The sequence below is a fragment of the Alnus glutinosa genome, chromosome 5 (assembly GCF_958979055.1).
Source record: "Alnus glutinosa chromosome 5, dhAlnGlut1.1, whole genome shotgun sequence".
NCBI lineage: Eukaryota > Viridiplantae > Streptophyta > Magnoliopsida > Fagales > Betulaceae > Alnus > Alnus glutinosa.
Genome location: NC_084890.1, coordinates 28,264,652 through 28,280,160, shown reverse-complemented (window position 1 = coordinate 28,280,160; position 15,509 = coordinate 28,264,652). Strand labels below are relative to the sequence as shown.

The 15,509-nt window shown below is 35.7% G+C and overlaps 1 protein-coding gene across 2 annotated transcripts; it reads left to right on the top strand.

Annotated features, from left to right (window-relative positions):
* The first annotated feature begins 5,766 nt into the window (after positions 1-5,766).
* LOC133867756 (carboxyl-terminal-processing peptidase 1, chloroplastic) lies at positions 5,767-14,250 on the top strand. Of its 2 annotated transcripts, XR_009900163.1 has the most exons (13): positions 5,767-6,156; positions 6,272-6,391; positions 7,218-7,355; positions 8,404-8,508; positions 8,608-8,776; positions 9,225-9,301; positions 10,307-10,351; positions 11,906-11,989; positions 13,036-13,074; positions 13,155-13,217; positions 13,643-13,772; positions 13,848-13,959; positions 14,202-14,250. XR_009900163.1 is itself a non-coding variant. In XM_062304520.1 (12 exons), exons 1-12 carry the CDS (start codon positions 5,767-5,769, stop codon positions 13,901-13,903), a joined length of 1,416 nt encoding a protein of 471 aa, XP_062160504.1. In that variant the 3' UTR covers positions 13,904-14,139. The 2 variants fall into 2 exon arrangements, 1 of the variants encoding a protein (XP_062160504.1); XM_062304520.1 differs by lacking the exon at positions 14,202-14,250 and having other exon boundaries at positions 13,848-14,139.
* Positions 14,251-15,509: the final 1,259 nt, after the last annotated feature.

The following is a 15,509-nucleotide window of genomic DNA, read 5'->3' as shown; positions in this document are numbered from 1 at the left end:
CCTTTACCACTCAACAACCTCTCTCAGAGGAAAAAAGAATGTATATTTTATTATTTTATTTCTTTTTTTTTTAATATTTTAATGTATAATAATATATAATATAAATATCGTTTTAACAATTTAAAAAGAATTACAACAGAATTTTAAGGTATGCTTATTTTGGTGGAAAACTTCTTTTTAAAATAATTTTTTTCACATAAAGTTTTGTGTAACCAACAGGAAAAAAAAAATTAGTTTTCCTCTAAATTAAATTGAAACCCAGTCTACGAAAATGTCGTGCGTCTTTTAAGCATGTAAAAAAACACGTATTTTTATAACAGTGACAAAATTGAAAGAAATTATATTAAAAAAACATATAAGAAGTATATCCTATTTAAAAGGTATGTGTTTCTCATACGTAAATGGACACATGATATTTTTAAAGACCGTGTTGGAATAAGTTCCTTCAACCCAATTTGGACAAAATATTTATAAAAAATAAAAAATGCTAGTCAACAACAAGCAAGGACTCTTCTTTCTCTCATTATAACTCTAACTTGCCGTTCTCTTTAATTAATATTAGGATTATGTTGAATTCTCTGCTCGAATTTTAGAAAGTTTGAGTAGCAATGAGATAGGGACCCGTGTCCCAAGTGCCTAGGTAGGTGAGCTGCATCAAGGGCTACTCAATGACATACTTGATACCTCAGCACTAGGGTAGAAGAATTCGAGTAGGAAATTCTAATGGTGTGTTTGGGTATTGAATTTTGAGAATTAGAATTGACTATTTACAAATATCGAGGTAAAAAATTGTGTTTGGGTGTTGAATTTGGAGATTGAAAAATATTATATTTTAATGGTAAGAAATGATTGGAAGTTTAAAAAGTTGTGTATAATGATTGGTATTTTGAAAAGTTGTGTGAAATAATAATTTATTATATATTGATTATTTAATTAAAAAAAATAAATATTTTTTTTAAAAAAAATAATTGAAATCAAAATTAAAAATTAAAAAAATAAAAATAAAAAATGAAGGAAGGGGGTGGCTGCCAACCTTTGGGGGTGGCCGCGCGCCACCCCCAGAGGAGGTCAGGGGTGGCTGCGCGGCCACCCCCAAGGGTCGGGGGAGGCTGCGCGGCCCGGCCTCCCCCAAGGGTCGGGGGTGGCCGCGCGGCCACCCCCAGTACTCGGGGGAGGCCGCTCGGCCTCCCCCAAGGGTTGGCAGTCACTCCTCTGTTTTTTTTTTTAATTTTTTTTTTATTTAAATTATTAATATTTTATTATTTAAATGTGGAACCCATGCATTTTTTTAGTCAACTTTTCCTGCGCCTGGGTCCCACCATTAATCTGAAAGACAGCCTTGAGTGGACTCAAAATTTGGGTTTTTATGCGAATGGGTGGGTTTTAGAAAAAACCCGAGTGGAATAATTATTCCACTCGGTTGCCAAACATACCATAAGGGATTCTTGTGACACCTTATAAAGTTTACTCCTACATTGGGGGGGATAGATTGCCTACGCTTAGTCGATGGATTATAAAGGCGTTTATGAGTATTAAGTCTCACATTAATTTTTGTGTCTGTAAAATTAAGTTTTATAAGTGATTTTATGGAGCTCAAATTGTAACTTGACTAGTAATTTTGAAATCATATAGTATATATAGATAGTGTTGTCATCGAGTCATTATAAATGCTACCAGAGCAATCTAGTGACACCATGTAGCGTGAGGCAGCCTGACATAAACCTAATAAGGATATTAGGAATTTGAGTGGGGGAGATTGTGATACTCTTAGTCACACATTAAGAATATTAATTATTAAAGTTATTCATAGGTGATAAGTCTCATATTACCAAATTTGTTACATACTAAGTGTGATTAAGCTTTTATAGTTCTTTTACCACTTCAGTCTCTTTTGGGTGGTTGTTGTTGATCCCAATTGGATGTATAGATAGACTTGTCTTATTCTGTACCTCTTTTTGCTTATGAAACCACCTTGTGAGGCCTCTTGAAATGACCATGTCATTTATTTGTCTCATTTCTTACTTTTTGTAAATATTTTAGCATTGTTTTTGTTTGTTCTATATTTACTATTGGGAGCCCACCCTTTTTTCTTTTATAGAATCAGCCACTACTTCTTCCTTTTGAATCAGGAGTAGTAAATATCCCCCCATATAACTATTTCCTTAAATCAATTAAAAAAAAAAGATCAAAAAAGTGTAATTAAGTTTTATAAGTGATTTTAAAGAACTCTAATTATAACTTTACTAATCATTTTGGAGTGATAAGACATATATAACTAGTGTTTTTCCTAAACCAAGAATCATAGTCCCTCCCATCAACACCCCATTCTTGTTGCCAACATCAATTTTTTCAAGAACAAATAGTAATATGATATTGGTACCATTTTCATCTACCTTTGCAGTTACATTACACTTTTAAGGTTCTCAAAATAATATATGTTAATGGTAACTTTTAAAGTTCTCAAAATGATATAGGTTGTTAATGGTGAGATTGAAGGTGCAAAATTGGGTTTGGAGAGGTGGCATAGAGAATTAAAGCATAGTTCCTCAAGGTTTTTACATATTTTCTTTGTGGGATACGACTATGGAGCTCTTAGAGAAATATCGGGTCTAAAAGGCTCGAATGTTTTTTTTTTTTTTTTTTTTTTTAAGGAAAGTTGAACTTTCATTAATACAAACAACATTACAACATTCGACCATTACAGCAATCAGCCACATTGAAGGTGAACATACAACTTGGTCAAAGACTCAAATAAATACAGACAGTAGCAACTAATAAAATCCAGCCAACAGCATGGTGTCTCTGCGATGACATACACCTTTACTTGATCAGGGAGTCGGTCATACACACTGGGCAAAAGCCAATGACTGAATTAATACACGCACATAGCACACTGTCAGATTAAATTCCAATCAAAACAAACAGGATAAGCACTTTGAAAATGGAGACTGTCTTCCGGGAGGGCCGCCATCAGTGACGGCGCGTGTGCTACACGCGCTGCCACAAAAAACCCTACACCACCAAACACCGTAAGACCTCCAAACACCATCAGCCCCACCAAACACGGCAGAAACAACCAGATTGTAGCCTTCACACGCTGCCCAAAACAGAAATAACGCACAGGCGCGTGAAGACCACGCTCCGACCACCGACAGACCACAAGGTCGAGAGGAGTGGCTGAAGCACCAGAAGCTGACGGAGAATGAGGCTAGAGGGCGCGTGTCTCACAGAAGACGGCAGAAACTCGTAGATCTAACCTCATAAAACTGACAGAAAGAAGCTCGGCCACAAATTCCACCGGCAACACGCCATGGACGACCAGACCCCTCCGACATCTCCACCAGAGAACACACTTGCCACCACAAACTAAACAAACTAAAAAAACCAACAACAAACTCCACCGGATCCACCGAGGAGACAAAACTACCACAACCCAAAGGGTTGGGAGACTAACCAACACCCAAACAACAAAAAACCCTGGGAGGAGGGAGGCACGAAGCCTCCCTCTCCCAAAACCAAAGCCAAACGACGACTCTCTCTCTCTAGAAACACCAGGAGCTTCTCTCTCTAGAAACATAGGGTCGTCCTTTCTCTCCAGCTATGATGTAATCCTCGAATGTTTTGATGGTGATTGTTGTCTATTAAAACAAAAAAAAAAAAAAAAAAAAAGAAAAAGAAAAAGAAGAAGCTTGAAATAGCTTTTTAGAGAAAGCCTTATTTTAAAGTTTCTCTTAAAACGCAATTTTTTGCATTTCTTTTTAGAACAAAGCAATAAAAAAATTGTGTTAGGGTTTATTTTTTTTTTGTTAGTTTTCAATTTTAGGTTGTCTTGGATACAGATTTGGTTTAAATGATGTATATATATATACAGCATATATGTTGTATTTTTTCAATGGTCCACATATAATTCTAAGTTTTACATGAAAAAGAGAGATAGTAAAATTAAATATTGACGTTTGAAAAAAATACAACATATATGCCTTATATATAAGTGATATGTAACAATTTGTGGTACAAGCCAAATAATTATTTTATCCATCTTTTTAGCATTTATAAACGGCGAAAATTTCATTATTCATTTAAAAATATTTTATATCAAACCAACTTAACCTTAATTTTTATGTTACAAATTGAAGATTTTTCAAACTCATGCCTTGATATATACATTTAACCATTAATTGAGGTTTAGTGAAAAAAATCGTTTAATTCCATTATTCATTTAAGTCAAAGGTTTTAAATGTAAAAAAAAAATTGTTTTATATCATTTAGGCCAACAATTTTTGAGATATCAGTCCATATTTTTCACTATAACACATATATTTTACTATTTCATTAATACAAGTTGATTGTTTTCAACATTTTGTACTTGCAATATATTGACTAATTAAAAAAGATAACCTTTAAATTAAATAGAATAAAGAGGGCGGTGGAGCATCTCAACAAACACCCCAAACTAGTCATTAGAGTACAAAATATTAAGACAAAGAAAATGGAAAAAGGATCTAAATAGATTTGGTCCCATAATTTCTTAACCAAAAGGCATAGAAGATGGTGTCCTTGAAGGTGGTTTGTGATCTTGTCTGATGATTAGACATTTGCAAAAATGGTGCATTGCTGATGGTTTTGATGAGGTGGTAGGTGAATTTAGATAAAGGAGCCAAAAAATTAAAAAAATTAAAAATGAGAAGACGAAAAAAAGAACAAGTCATGGTTTTATGGGATGTGTTATTCTTATATTACATTATCCTTCATCAATGCTACACAAAGATATATTGAGTGTGTGACTCATATATATGGAACCCACATGTATGGATCTCGCAATTTATGTGTTTTGGTGTAAGATTAATGTAGGATAATGTGATGTAGAAAAAAAATCATTTTTTCGATTTTATTAAAGAATGAGGTAGGTGGATTCTTAGAGGGAAGAGTTGGAACTAAACACTAGAGGGGTGGCCCATGGGCACCAAACGCCGATGGGGAGGTTGGCTAGCAATGACTTGTAGTGGATTTAAAGGCGGAGAAGAAGCCAATGAAAAGGTGTGTGCATGGTGGAGACAAAGAGGCAGCAGAAGATCTACATATAAAAGATGAAGACGGGGGGGGGGGGTAGATGGCGTTCGAGAGAAGGATTTTTACAAAGCCAGTCGAAGGCTTTGAGCGTTTAGCTGGTAAATCAAATATTCTAATTTCCCCTTAAACTCAATATGAAAGATTTTGAAAGCTTTAGTTTGAAAAATGGATAATTGCACCATTGGTTGGTGGAGTTGGCCTAAATTACAAATCTCCTTGTAGTTTAAAAAGTTTCGAGAGGGTATTTGTGGTAAACTATAATTACAAATCAATCATTGAACACGTTTTCCATCTACAAAGTTAACAAATTCTGTTAGTTAACCATATCACACCCAATAAAAAGTCGACACATGTTCATTACAATAAAAATATAAAAAAATAAAACAAAAATATTTGTGTTTTTTTTTTTAAAAAAAAAAAAAAAATTACTAAAGGGGTAGCTGTTTACCGGGTATGTATCACTAATTAATCGAGCGAGTTTTAACAGTAACAAGCGGGTTTGTATAGTGCCGAGCTTGAATTCAGATCGAGCTTAATTGAGCGGGACCTCGAGCCCGACAGGTTCGTTTATAGCCCTATTTGTATGACACTAATATAGAAATATAAGTTTTTATTTATTTATTTTTTAATTTTAAATATAAAATGCCATTCAAACCACCCTCGGCCTCACCACCACCAAACCAACCAGCGCCAAAGATGAGGGTCTTGGCCCTCTCAAACTCCTTACCCACACTCCCACCATCCCCATCCACATCCGAGACTCCAAAGCCTCCAATCCTCTGCAATTTCATCACCACCCACAACAATATCACCAATTGTGCTAAGAAATCCCTTAGTTTAGCTCTCTCGGGAGCTCTCTCCTTCGGCCTTCTCTTCTCGTCCCCCTGCTCCATTGCATTGGAGTCTCCAACAATTCAGTCACCTTCTTCTTCTTCTGAGCTCTGCCGCGAGGACGAGCGAATAGAGAAGGCTGAGACTCGCCCCAGAGTGGTGACGAACGAAGGGATAGTAGAGGAAGCTTGGGAAATCGTCAATGACAGCTTTCTCAACACCGGTCGCCATCGCTGGTCTCCCCAAACGTGGCAGGTAATACATGCATGCGTGTGCCAGTTATTAGAGACAAACAAGTAGATTTCTTGCTGTGATGAAAGTACCTAAAACGGGGCCGTTTGACGTATATAGCGCCTTTGAATGCTTTCAGAAAAAGAAGGAAGATATTCTGAACACTTCCATTCCGACGAGGTCAAAGGCTCATGATATCATCAGACGAATGTTGGCAAGCCTGGGTGATCCGTATACGCGTTTTCTTTCCCCCGAAGAGGTAATTTTTTATACATCTTGTATATAAGTTTGAAATGGTACCGGGAATTGGGACATCGATCAATGTGCATGAACGTAAAGTGAACATTAGAGAAATTCCCAACTGTTGCCTTTTCGTTTATGACAGTTTGACAATCTGTTCTCATAGACGCTAATATACTCGTGGGTATCAAGCACACCATAAGCGAGGAATGGTCCTTGTATTGGAAGTTAGAACAATACCGATACTCATTTTTGGTTTTTATTTAGGATTGCAATCTTTCTGCAATGCAAATGATATGTGGATAAGACCTTTTTGGGGAATTTGATAGAATGATTCGTTTGACTTCATAAAAAAAAATTGTTTAATGCGTATCAAAATTCCAAGCAGTTAATTATGTTACTTATTACATTTTAACAATAAGGTGGCTGGAGGGTTAGGTCCTTAGTGGGAGGGCATCCTGTCTTTTATTTTGAAGATGAGAAAGAAATTTCTTGGTTCTTGCCAAATCAAGTGACAAAAAGGTAGCTCTAGCTTTGGTGTGGGATTTGCAATGAGATCAGGTCATAGGGGGGAAGTGGGAATTATGGCTCTGTCTCTGGAATTTATATGCGCAGTTTCTCATTCTTTACATTCCCCCTTTTATTGCGCTGTATGCTCTCTCTCTCTCTCCTTCCTTACACGGTTGCTACATGACTTGCTATGACGTTACAATACTTGATGCTTATGTTTGATAATTGTTTTCGCTCGTGATGTGTACCTCTCCTTATGTACATAATGGTCTTTACATACAAAATTTTCAGTTTTCTTATTCCATGGCATATGCTGCTTTTGTCATTGTTGAAAGTTCTCCAAGATGGCAAGGTATGACATGAGTGGTATTGGACTAAACCTTAGGGAAGTTCTGGAAGATGATGGTGATTTAAAACTGAAGGTGATAGGACTCCTGTTGGATGGCCCTGCGCATTCTGTTGGTGTTAGACAGGTAGGTAAACCAAAATTGCAGATGCAATATGCGAATATTTGTTTTAGTATGTGCTGCTCTTTGTACTACAACTCTTGATTCAACGTTGATTCTTGAAGTTGATGCATTACTACAACTTTTTCTTTGTGCGACAATGCTTGTCAAGGTATGAGTTGAGTAATTCATTAAGTTGTGAACTGCTGAGTTCTCTCAAACAATTCTTTCGATCACCTGCTTTACATCTGTGTTTCTGTGCTCTCTGGTCTCAAGGTTTTGGTTTTTATTTTTTCAAAATTTATTTGTTGGAAGTGGTTCATGTAATGTTTCACCAACTGCTCGTCCTACTTATGTGTAGTTAGTGTATCTATCTCTTCCCAATGCATAATGTTGAATTATCCGCTTGAAGATGGAAGTACAGCTGGGAAAGGCAGAAATAAAGATGGTCCCCAAGATTGCTACTGAATAACAGTAGAAAGGAAATGATAAAAAAAGAAAAAGAAAAATTTATGGATTTTCTTTTTGGAAAAAAGTCCACTAGCTTTCTCACTGACCTAGAGACAAATGGAAGGGACAATGCTAGTGGTCAGGTCACAGATATTTAACTAGTGAGGATGGACTCTACTGCTATTTTCTCTTTTGAAACACAACTATTTGTTCAGCTAGTGTCTACTTCTTGTATGCATTTCAAGATGTAGTAGCACACTGAGTTACTTTTTTTTTGATAAGTAGGTTTTCTTTTTTCTTCTGTTTTGTTTAATTAGAAACAGAATATGGCCTTAGATAGGGATGGAAGGTGGAAAAGGATTTGTGTGTAGCTCTTATCAAAAAAAAAAAAAAAGGATTTGTGTAGCTAGCTCAACACAAATATGCTGAAGGTTCCAATATTTATCTGCATCTAACTTTCATGGGTGTTTGTCTCTACATACTTATATACTGTTTCCTTGGTTTTATTTAGTTATCTGGAATTTCTGATATTATATATTGTCGGGACTGATAGAGGTTTTACAAGTCTGCTAGTATCTAATAGGTTTCCTTACATTTATTTTCTTTGTTCCTTCTACTTTGTTAGGGGGATGAAGTGTTAGCTGTCAATGGAGTAGATGTGAAAGGCAAATCAGCCTTTGAAGTATCATCTTTGTTACAAGGCCCGAATGAAACATTTGTGACTATTAAGGTTGTGATTTTAATAGTCTATTATAAAGTAACACCGCGTTAATTCTTTTTGTTGTGTTGTCTTCTTAATGATTATTCAGATATGTGTTTTTAATTTTAGGTCAAGCATGGCAATTGTGGGCCTATTCAATCCATTGAAGTCCAGAGACAACTTGTTGCTCGAACCCCAGTGTCATATCGTTTGGAGCAAATTGACAATGGAACTACTTCTGTTGGCTACATGCGCTTAAAAGAGTTCAATGCATTGGCTAGAAAAGACTTGGTGATTGGTAGTTGTTCATCTAATCAAGCTATATTAATTCAACAACATATAACATGCTGCATAGACCTTCTGAGCCTCAAAAACAGGAAATTGCTAAGGAATTAGCTTTGGTCATTTTATCTCATGCTGCTATTTGCATATAGAAACTCAAGACAGAAGCCCAAAAATGAATAAAATCTAATTTGCTTTTCCTCTTTGAATGCACGCCTTTGTAATATACCATTAGGTACATTCTATTCTTTAAATTGTTGAGGCCGATATCATAGGCCTATTTGGCTATCTTGGATCCTTATCCTTTTGTGAAAAGCACTAGCGCCCCTATAGAGTAAGGCTCTTATGGCACTAGTTATGTCCACAGTAGGACCTTTTTTTTTTTTTTTTTTTTTTTGTGTACTTGAATTATATAGTTTCAGTTGATCTTATCATTAGACTAAATAAAATAAAGATTGTTGCAGCAATGAGGCGACTTCAGGATATGGGAGCCTCATATTTCATTCTCGATCTAAGAGACAACCTTGGTGGACTCGTACAGGTTTGTTTGCTAAATTGATCTTTATGTTTAAGTTAATCAATGAAAAACAAAAACAATATCAACTGTTCAAAATCACCTAAATAAAAGAACTAAAAGAGACACCTTTGATTATAAAACTGCTACAGTAACTTTAGTATTACTCATTTTACAGTGGCTTGGACTGTATCTGCTACATTATTATTTTTGGGAAATTTTGGGAAATCAGGTTAAGACCCCCTTTTGCTTTTTGCCATTTTGACTTTAAAACCCCAGTTTTCAATTTGATAGATTTGATACCTGAGTCTAGACCCATTCTAAATTCGATATCTTTGTCAGCCTTTCCGTCAAATAGGTAGCAAAAACGGAATGAAAATACAATTATATCCTCTAATAAAAATTTAAAAGACAAGAAAAAAAAAGAAAAAGAAGAACCAGCACCTAATTGAGGGGTGGCTTTCGGTCACTCCCCAGCTGAGGGGGTGGCCACTAGCCACCCCTGAGTTAAGGGTGGTTGTGAGCCACCGATTCTGAGGTAGGGCCCATGAGCCACTCCCTCGGAAGTGGTGGTCATGAGCCACCCTTCTAAGGTTGTGGCCGTCAGTCACCTCTCCTTTAGGCACTTTTTTTTTTTTTTCATATTTTTTTTTTAGAGTGACATAATTGTATTTCCACATATATTTTTGCTACCTATTTGATGAAAGGGTTGACAAATGTCTCAAATTTAGAATGTGCCTAAATTGGGTCTCAAATCTATCAAATTGAGAACTAGGGCAAGTCAAAATGACAAAAAATTCGGGGGTCCTGACCTGATCTTCTTTTTGTTTTTTTCCAGCTTGCTTGCTCTGTACCATTTTCTCTCTCCTATATTAGAATGTGTTCTGTGCATGTCTCTGATCATTTTTTACCAATGTTGTTTCATTTAATGTAAGGCACTAGCAAAATCATGTTTGTTGTTAATTCATGCACATTGTTGTGATGGGATTTTGTAACATTGTGAGCTTCATCCTATTCTTTTGCTTATTTCAGGCTGGAATTGAGATCGCCAAACTCTTTCTAAATGAGGGGAAGACGGTATAGCAATTTATTGAGATTACGTTCATGAACTACTATTTCTTTGTAACCAAGTGTATTTATATGTTTATGTTTTCCATTTCTCCTGTGCAGACTGTAATTTCTACAGTTATTTGCATCTTCCCTTCTTTCCCCTTATCATCTAGACTCATAAAAATAGTTAGCTACTTTGTTATTTGGTTATGATGGACAATGGAAACACTTATGATCAATAATGGTCCAAAATGTTCACAAACTTGTATTTTGATTTTTCAGAAGTTTATCAATGATTCGGGGTTGCTCTTGAAAATATATTCCTAAAACTAAAGGAAAAAGTTTCTTGTCATTGCAGATTAATTATTGATTCAAGTGGGTTTGTGTTTAATTTCTTTTTAGTAGATTTTGGCATCCATATTTATAATTGCCCTCATCATGGTTCAATATCTTCATTATTTGCTGGCTTAGTAGTTTTTTGCTTCTCAATGTCCTGTTTTTGGTAGTGTGTTTCCTAACTCTTTTTGTTTTGGATGAGCACAAAGGATCGAGATCCTCGAATCTTGATTTTGAAGTATCCTAGTTGGAAGGCTAGCATGAATAATTGCTCTTTTATTTTGGTAGATGGATATTTAGCTCAACTTAACGAGGGATACATGAATCTCTTAGGCATTCTATACTATCAAGATTAATATCTCACATCTGGTATTTGGCAACAATGTTTATTCTCACTGTCACCATATACCTATGTTAGGGCCTTCTTCATGTCCTTTTGGCACCTTCTACTTGAATCAAGTTGCTCCTCCATATTGCTGCACGAATAGGCTTTCTTGAACATGGCCAAACCATCTCAAATAATTTCTTTTCTATTATTCATCACACCCATATGCTGATAGAGCAGCCTCACTCACTCCAACTGAAATCAGGCAGTACAATCCATCAGTTTCAGGAATTCTAGCATTTAATCACAAATTTCTAGGATTAATGTTAATGGGATCAACAAAAGGTTTTATGCTGGCTATCTATTAAGCCCTGTGTCATCCAGGGTCAGGACTGGCCGAGTCTGTAGGCAAGGAATCTAGGATAAAAGAGGCAGAGTTGGTTGATGCATGTTGCTTTCAATAATGTTAAGAGAGTCAAAATAGCTAAAGCCTAAAGGTACTAGTGTTCTATGCTGTCAGGCAGAAGATATTATTTAACTGTAATGTGGAGAGCTTTGGCATTATGGTCCTTTTATATATGCCGTAGACAGAAATATCTCATCCGTGTTTTGTGCAGAGAATTTTTGTCCTCAATAGATATTTATTAAAATAAGAGCTTCATGTTATTGATGGATCTATTAATAATTAGTAATGCTTCTCTGTGTTGCTTTGGACCTTTCCCTCTCAAAAGTGATAGCAGTGCATTTTAAGCATTGCTTTATCACTTGGGCAATCTTTTCCTCATCACTAATACCTCTTTCTTTTTTTTTTCCTCCTTGAATGTGCAATAAAGTATCTGTGTTAGTACCTGTTAGCTCTGTTCAGTCCGCTCCACTGAGCTTATCAATGTGGCGTTTTCTTCTGATGCATTTATGTACAGGTGATATATACCGCTGGAAGGGATTCACAGTACCAAAACACCATTGTTGCAGATGCTGCACCATTGATTACAGCTCCTGTTATTGTATGCACTTTTACATTTGAGATTTTTACACCGAATATTCTGTATTTGTTCTCATTTATCACTTTTTTTTTTTTAATGGTTGAACGCTCTGAATCTATCTTAGTCTGAAAGAAAATGAAAATAAAACTAGATTTCTCATTTTAGTAGAGCTATTGTCAATTTTGAATCAACGTGTTGCCTGTGTAACAAGGGGTTGGACATGACAATTTTGACCGTGACATGAGCTACCATATTTGGGGACTAAAATATTACTGAGTCTATCATTCAGGAGCATTAGATTCATTTTTGAATCAATTTGTTGTCCATTCAATAAGGATCTGGACACTAATGACAATGCTTAACACAGACATGAGCTGGCAACAGCAACAAAAATAAATTGAATTGCATCATAAGTATGAACAAAGCATGTAGCCGTAGTTATTATTATTATTATTTGAGAGGTGCAAATTAGCTGTGCTGGGTAGAGAGCTGCTTGAGCTTTGAGCTGAATATGTGGGTTGTAAATCTATTCTTGTCAATTAGTAAACATTCTTGAACTTTATTACCTTGTTTGATTAGATAAGCATGGTTCTAGCCTTCTAGGTCAACTTGAGTCTAATTGATATTTTATTTTATTTTTTTATTTGTATTGATCAATTTTGATAACAAAAACACATAATTGATTGGAGTAGCTCAATAATAAGTTAAATGGGTGATGATGAATTAGTGTCCCAGTTGCTGTAAATCCAGTCATCACATCATAAATAGAATTGGTAACATACTTTTCTCCGACTCCTTGTAGTTATGCTTTTTAGTGTTCAGGGGCCTAACTGACCTGAGCTTGGCTCTTTGGAAAAACAAGCTTTAGATTGAAGTTTGATCTTCCCGTAGCTTGGTGGATTTGTTTGTACCCCCAAAATTAGATTCCAACCCAATTGAGTCTCTTTTATTATTTTATTTGTGATTTTAAAACATTGACTTGTATTATTATAGTATTTTTTGTTCTTGATTCGATCTTATAAGCTTATCTTCTTCATTACAAAGTTTTTGACTCTCATCTAATGCAGGTTTTGGTGAACAACAAAACTGCTAGTGCTAGTGAAATTGTAAGCGGCTCCATCAAATTATCTGAAGTTGCTTTTGATACTTCACATTTGTAGTATTGTAAAAGGTGGTCTCATTGCAGGTTGCTTCTTCGCTGCATGATAATTGTAGAGCTGTCCTTGTGGGGGAAAGGACTTATGGCAAGGTTCAGATATTCACTTAATAATTTTTAGTGATTCAGAATTGTCTTTATATGATCATGTACTGTAATAGACCTGAGTCCACCCAGAACCCACAGCTCGTTTTAAACTTCGATATGGTGGGTTTTGTTGTGGATTTTGGACAGTTGCTGAATATGCTTTTTCTTTTTGTGGCTGGGGATAAGAATCAAAATTTTATCTTTTTGTTAGTTTCATTCTATCTCTCGATCCAAATTATAGAGTGTAGTTTTTAAATTTTGGTATTTACTAATAGATATCTGATTGACATACCATAAACTATATATCTGATTGTCGAAAATTGTTTTAAAATGTGATTCGAAGGGCAATATATCTTGTCTATAATATTCCACATCTAAAGTAATTATCTATTTTGTAATTCTGATTCCAGTCAGCCCTATATGTTGAACAGGGTTTGATTCAATCTGTATTTGAACTTCGTGATGGATCTGGTGTGGTTGTTACTGTTGGGAAGTATGTAACTCCAAATCACAGGGACATAAATGGCAATGGAATAGAGCCCGATTATCGAAATTTCCCAGGTAGAACTCTTCATACTTCTATGATATAGTGATAGTAATACCCCAGTTAATCTTAACATAACCCTCTACATACAGCTTGGGGTGATGTCAAGCAGCATCTTATTAAGTGCGGTAAGCTTCAGCAAGGATGAAACAAAGGTTACAGTCTTCTTATTTAAGCTTCAGCAGCATCTCTTTCTAGATTTAGGTGGGTAATCTAACGTAAAGACATCTTCATGTGAACCCTGCCTTATTTTTCTTGAAATTTGTCTGTGAAAGTGTGATAGAATAAGTTGCTGACTTGCCATATGGCTCGTGCTTTTTGAGCATACGCATATGGTGCTCTATACTTCTGTTTGCTTTGCTATAAAGTGCACAAGTTCTGAGAGATGGCAAAAATTTTTTATGGATTAAGTGTTATTGTATTAGACACCAATTTTATTCTTATAGGTACACGTCTATAATGCGAAATCAGCACAGAAGAAACGACCCGATTACCATTTTGTATTGAAGAACTCCCTGGGTATGGGTTTTTAATGCAATTCATTACCGCGAGAAGATTTCTTGGTCATTGCATCGACACATGATTCACACTTGAATATTTGCTGGAAGACTTGTAACTTTGTCACTAATGGGCTAGGCCCCCATTGTTGTAAGAAACTCATGTTTCGTAGTAATAAGAAAAGCGAGATTCTTGTTGATGTTATCTTCATTATTACTGATTTTTTTTTTTTAATTTTTTTTAATTTTTAAACTATTTACTTCATCTACTTTATAGTTTAACAATGGTAATAGCTTGTACTGAGAGAGAGAGAGAGAGAGAGAGAGAGAGAGAGAGAGAGAGAGAGAGAGAGAGAGATTCCATAAAATTGGAAATGTGCAGTGAATGTTGAGAGTAATTAGCATGATGTAAAAATTTGTCATTGGTGAGTTGCAGCAAAAGTTTTCTGAATGTGTTGGGAATTGGGATACCTAATCAGCTTGGCAGCCCCAAGAAGAGAACTCAATGCTCAAAGCAGAACCTGTGGAAAATGGCGGTGAATTGGGAGGGTCAAGTAAAGCCTTGGTTTTGTGTCTGGCGCAAGGCGATCAATTTTCACATGGAGGCCAAATGAAAGTGGAAATGGGGATGCGTGAAAGAGAGGGGAGGGAGACGAAACTTTTTTATGGTTATGGTTATACCCAATGTTGGTAGCACCGTAGCTACCGAGGGTTTTAGGAAACATATAAGGAAACTGATGTGGGTGGCTTTTTATGACATTTTTTTTTTAAAATTTTTTTTCTTTATTTAGGAAAGGGAATGGACTATAGGATGTTTGCTGCTAGTGCTTTAAGGTACAATACGCGGATTGAGATCTCATGCAATACAATAACCAGGTGCAATTGCAATAGCTTTTTTGTGGATAGATCGTGAAATCAATGCAAAAAAAAAAAAAAAAAAAGAAAAAAAAAAAAGAAAAAAAAAGAAAACCTTTTTGGGTGACTGTTTGGTGGTGGGTGGTTTGGGGGTGGCTGCACTACCCCATAGCCTTAGAATTCTAGCTTCATAGTCAGTACCTTCAGAAAATCTTGAATGAGTAGCTCTTCACAAATTTTGGTTTTGGTCTTCTTCTTCTTCTTCCTTTTTTTTCTTATTATTATTATTTTTTTAATTTTAATTTTAATTTTAATTTATTATTATTTAAGTTGTCAATAATTCACAAGTCAAATTGTTAAGTGGGTGGAAAATTTTTTGACAGTTCTTATTGGAGTAATTCT

What these genes read in the sequence shown, in the direction of transcription:
- LOC133867756 (XM_062304520.1), top strand. Translation starts at nt 5,767, where the DNA reads ATGAGGGTCTTGGCCCTCTCAAACTCCTTACCCACACTCCCACCATCC. An exon ending in GGTCTCCCCAAACGTGGCAG is followed by an intron (nt 6,157 to 6,271) that starts GTAATACATGCA and finishes GAATGCTTTCAG; the next exon opens with AAAAAGAAGGAAGATATTCT. An exon ending in GGGAAAGGACTTATGGCAAG is followed by an intron (nt 13,218 to 13,642) that starts GTTCAGATATTC and finishes TATGTTGAACAG; the next exon opens with GGTTTGATTCAATCTGTATT.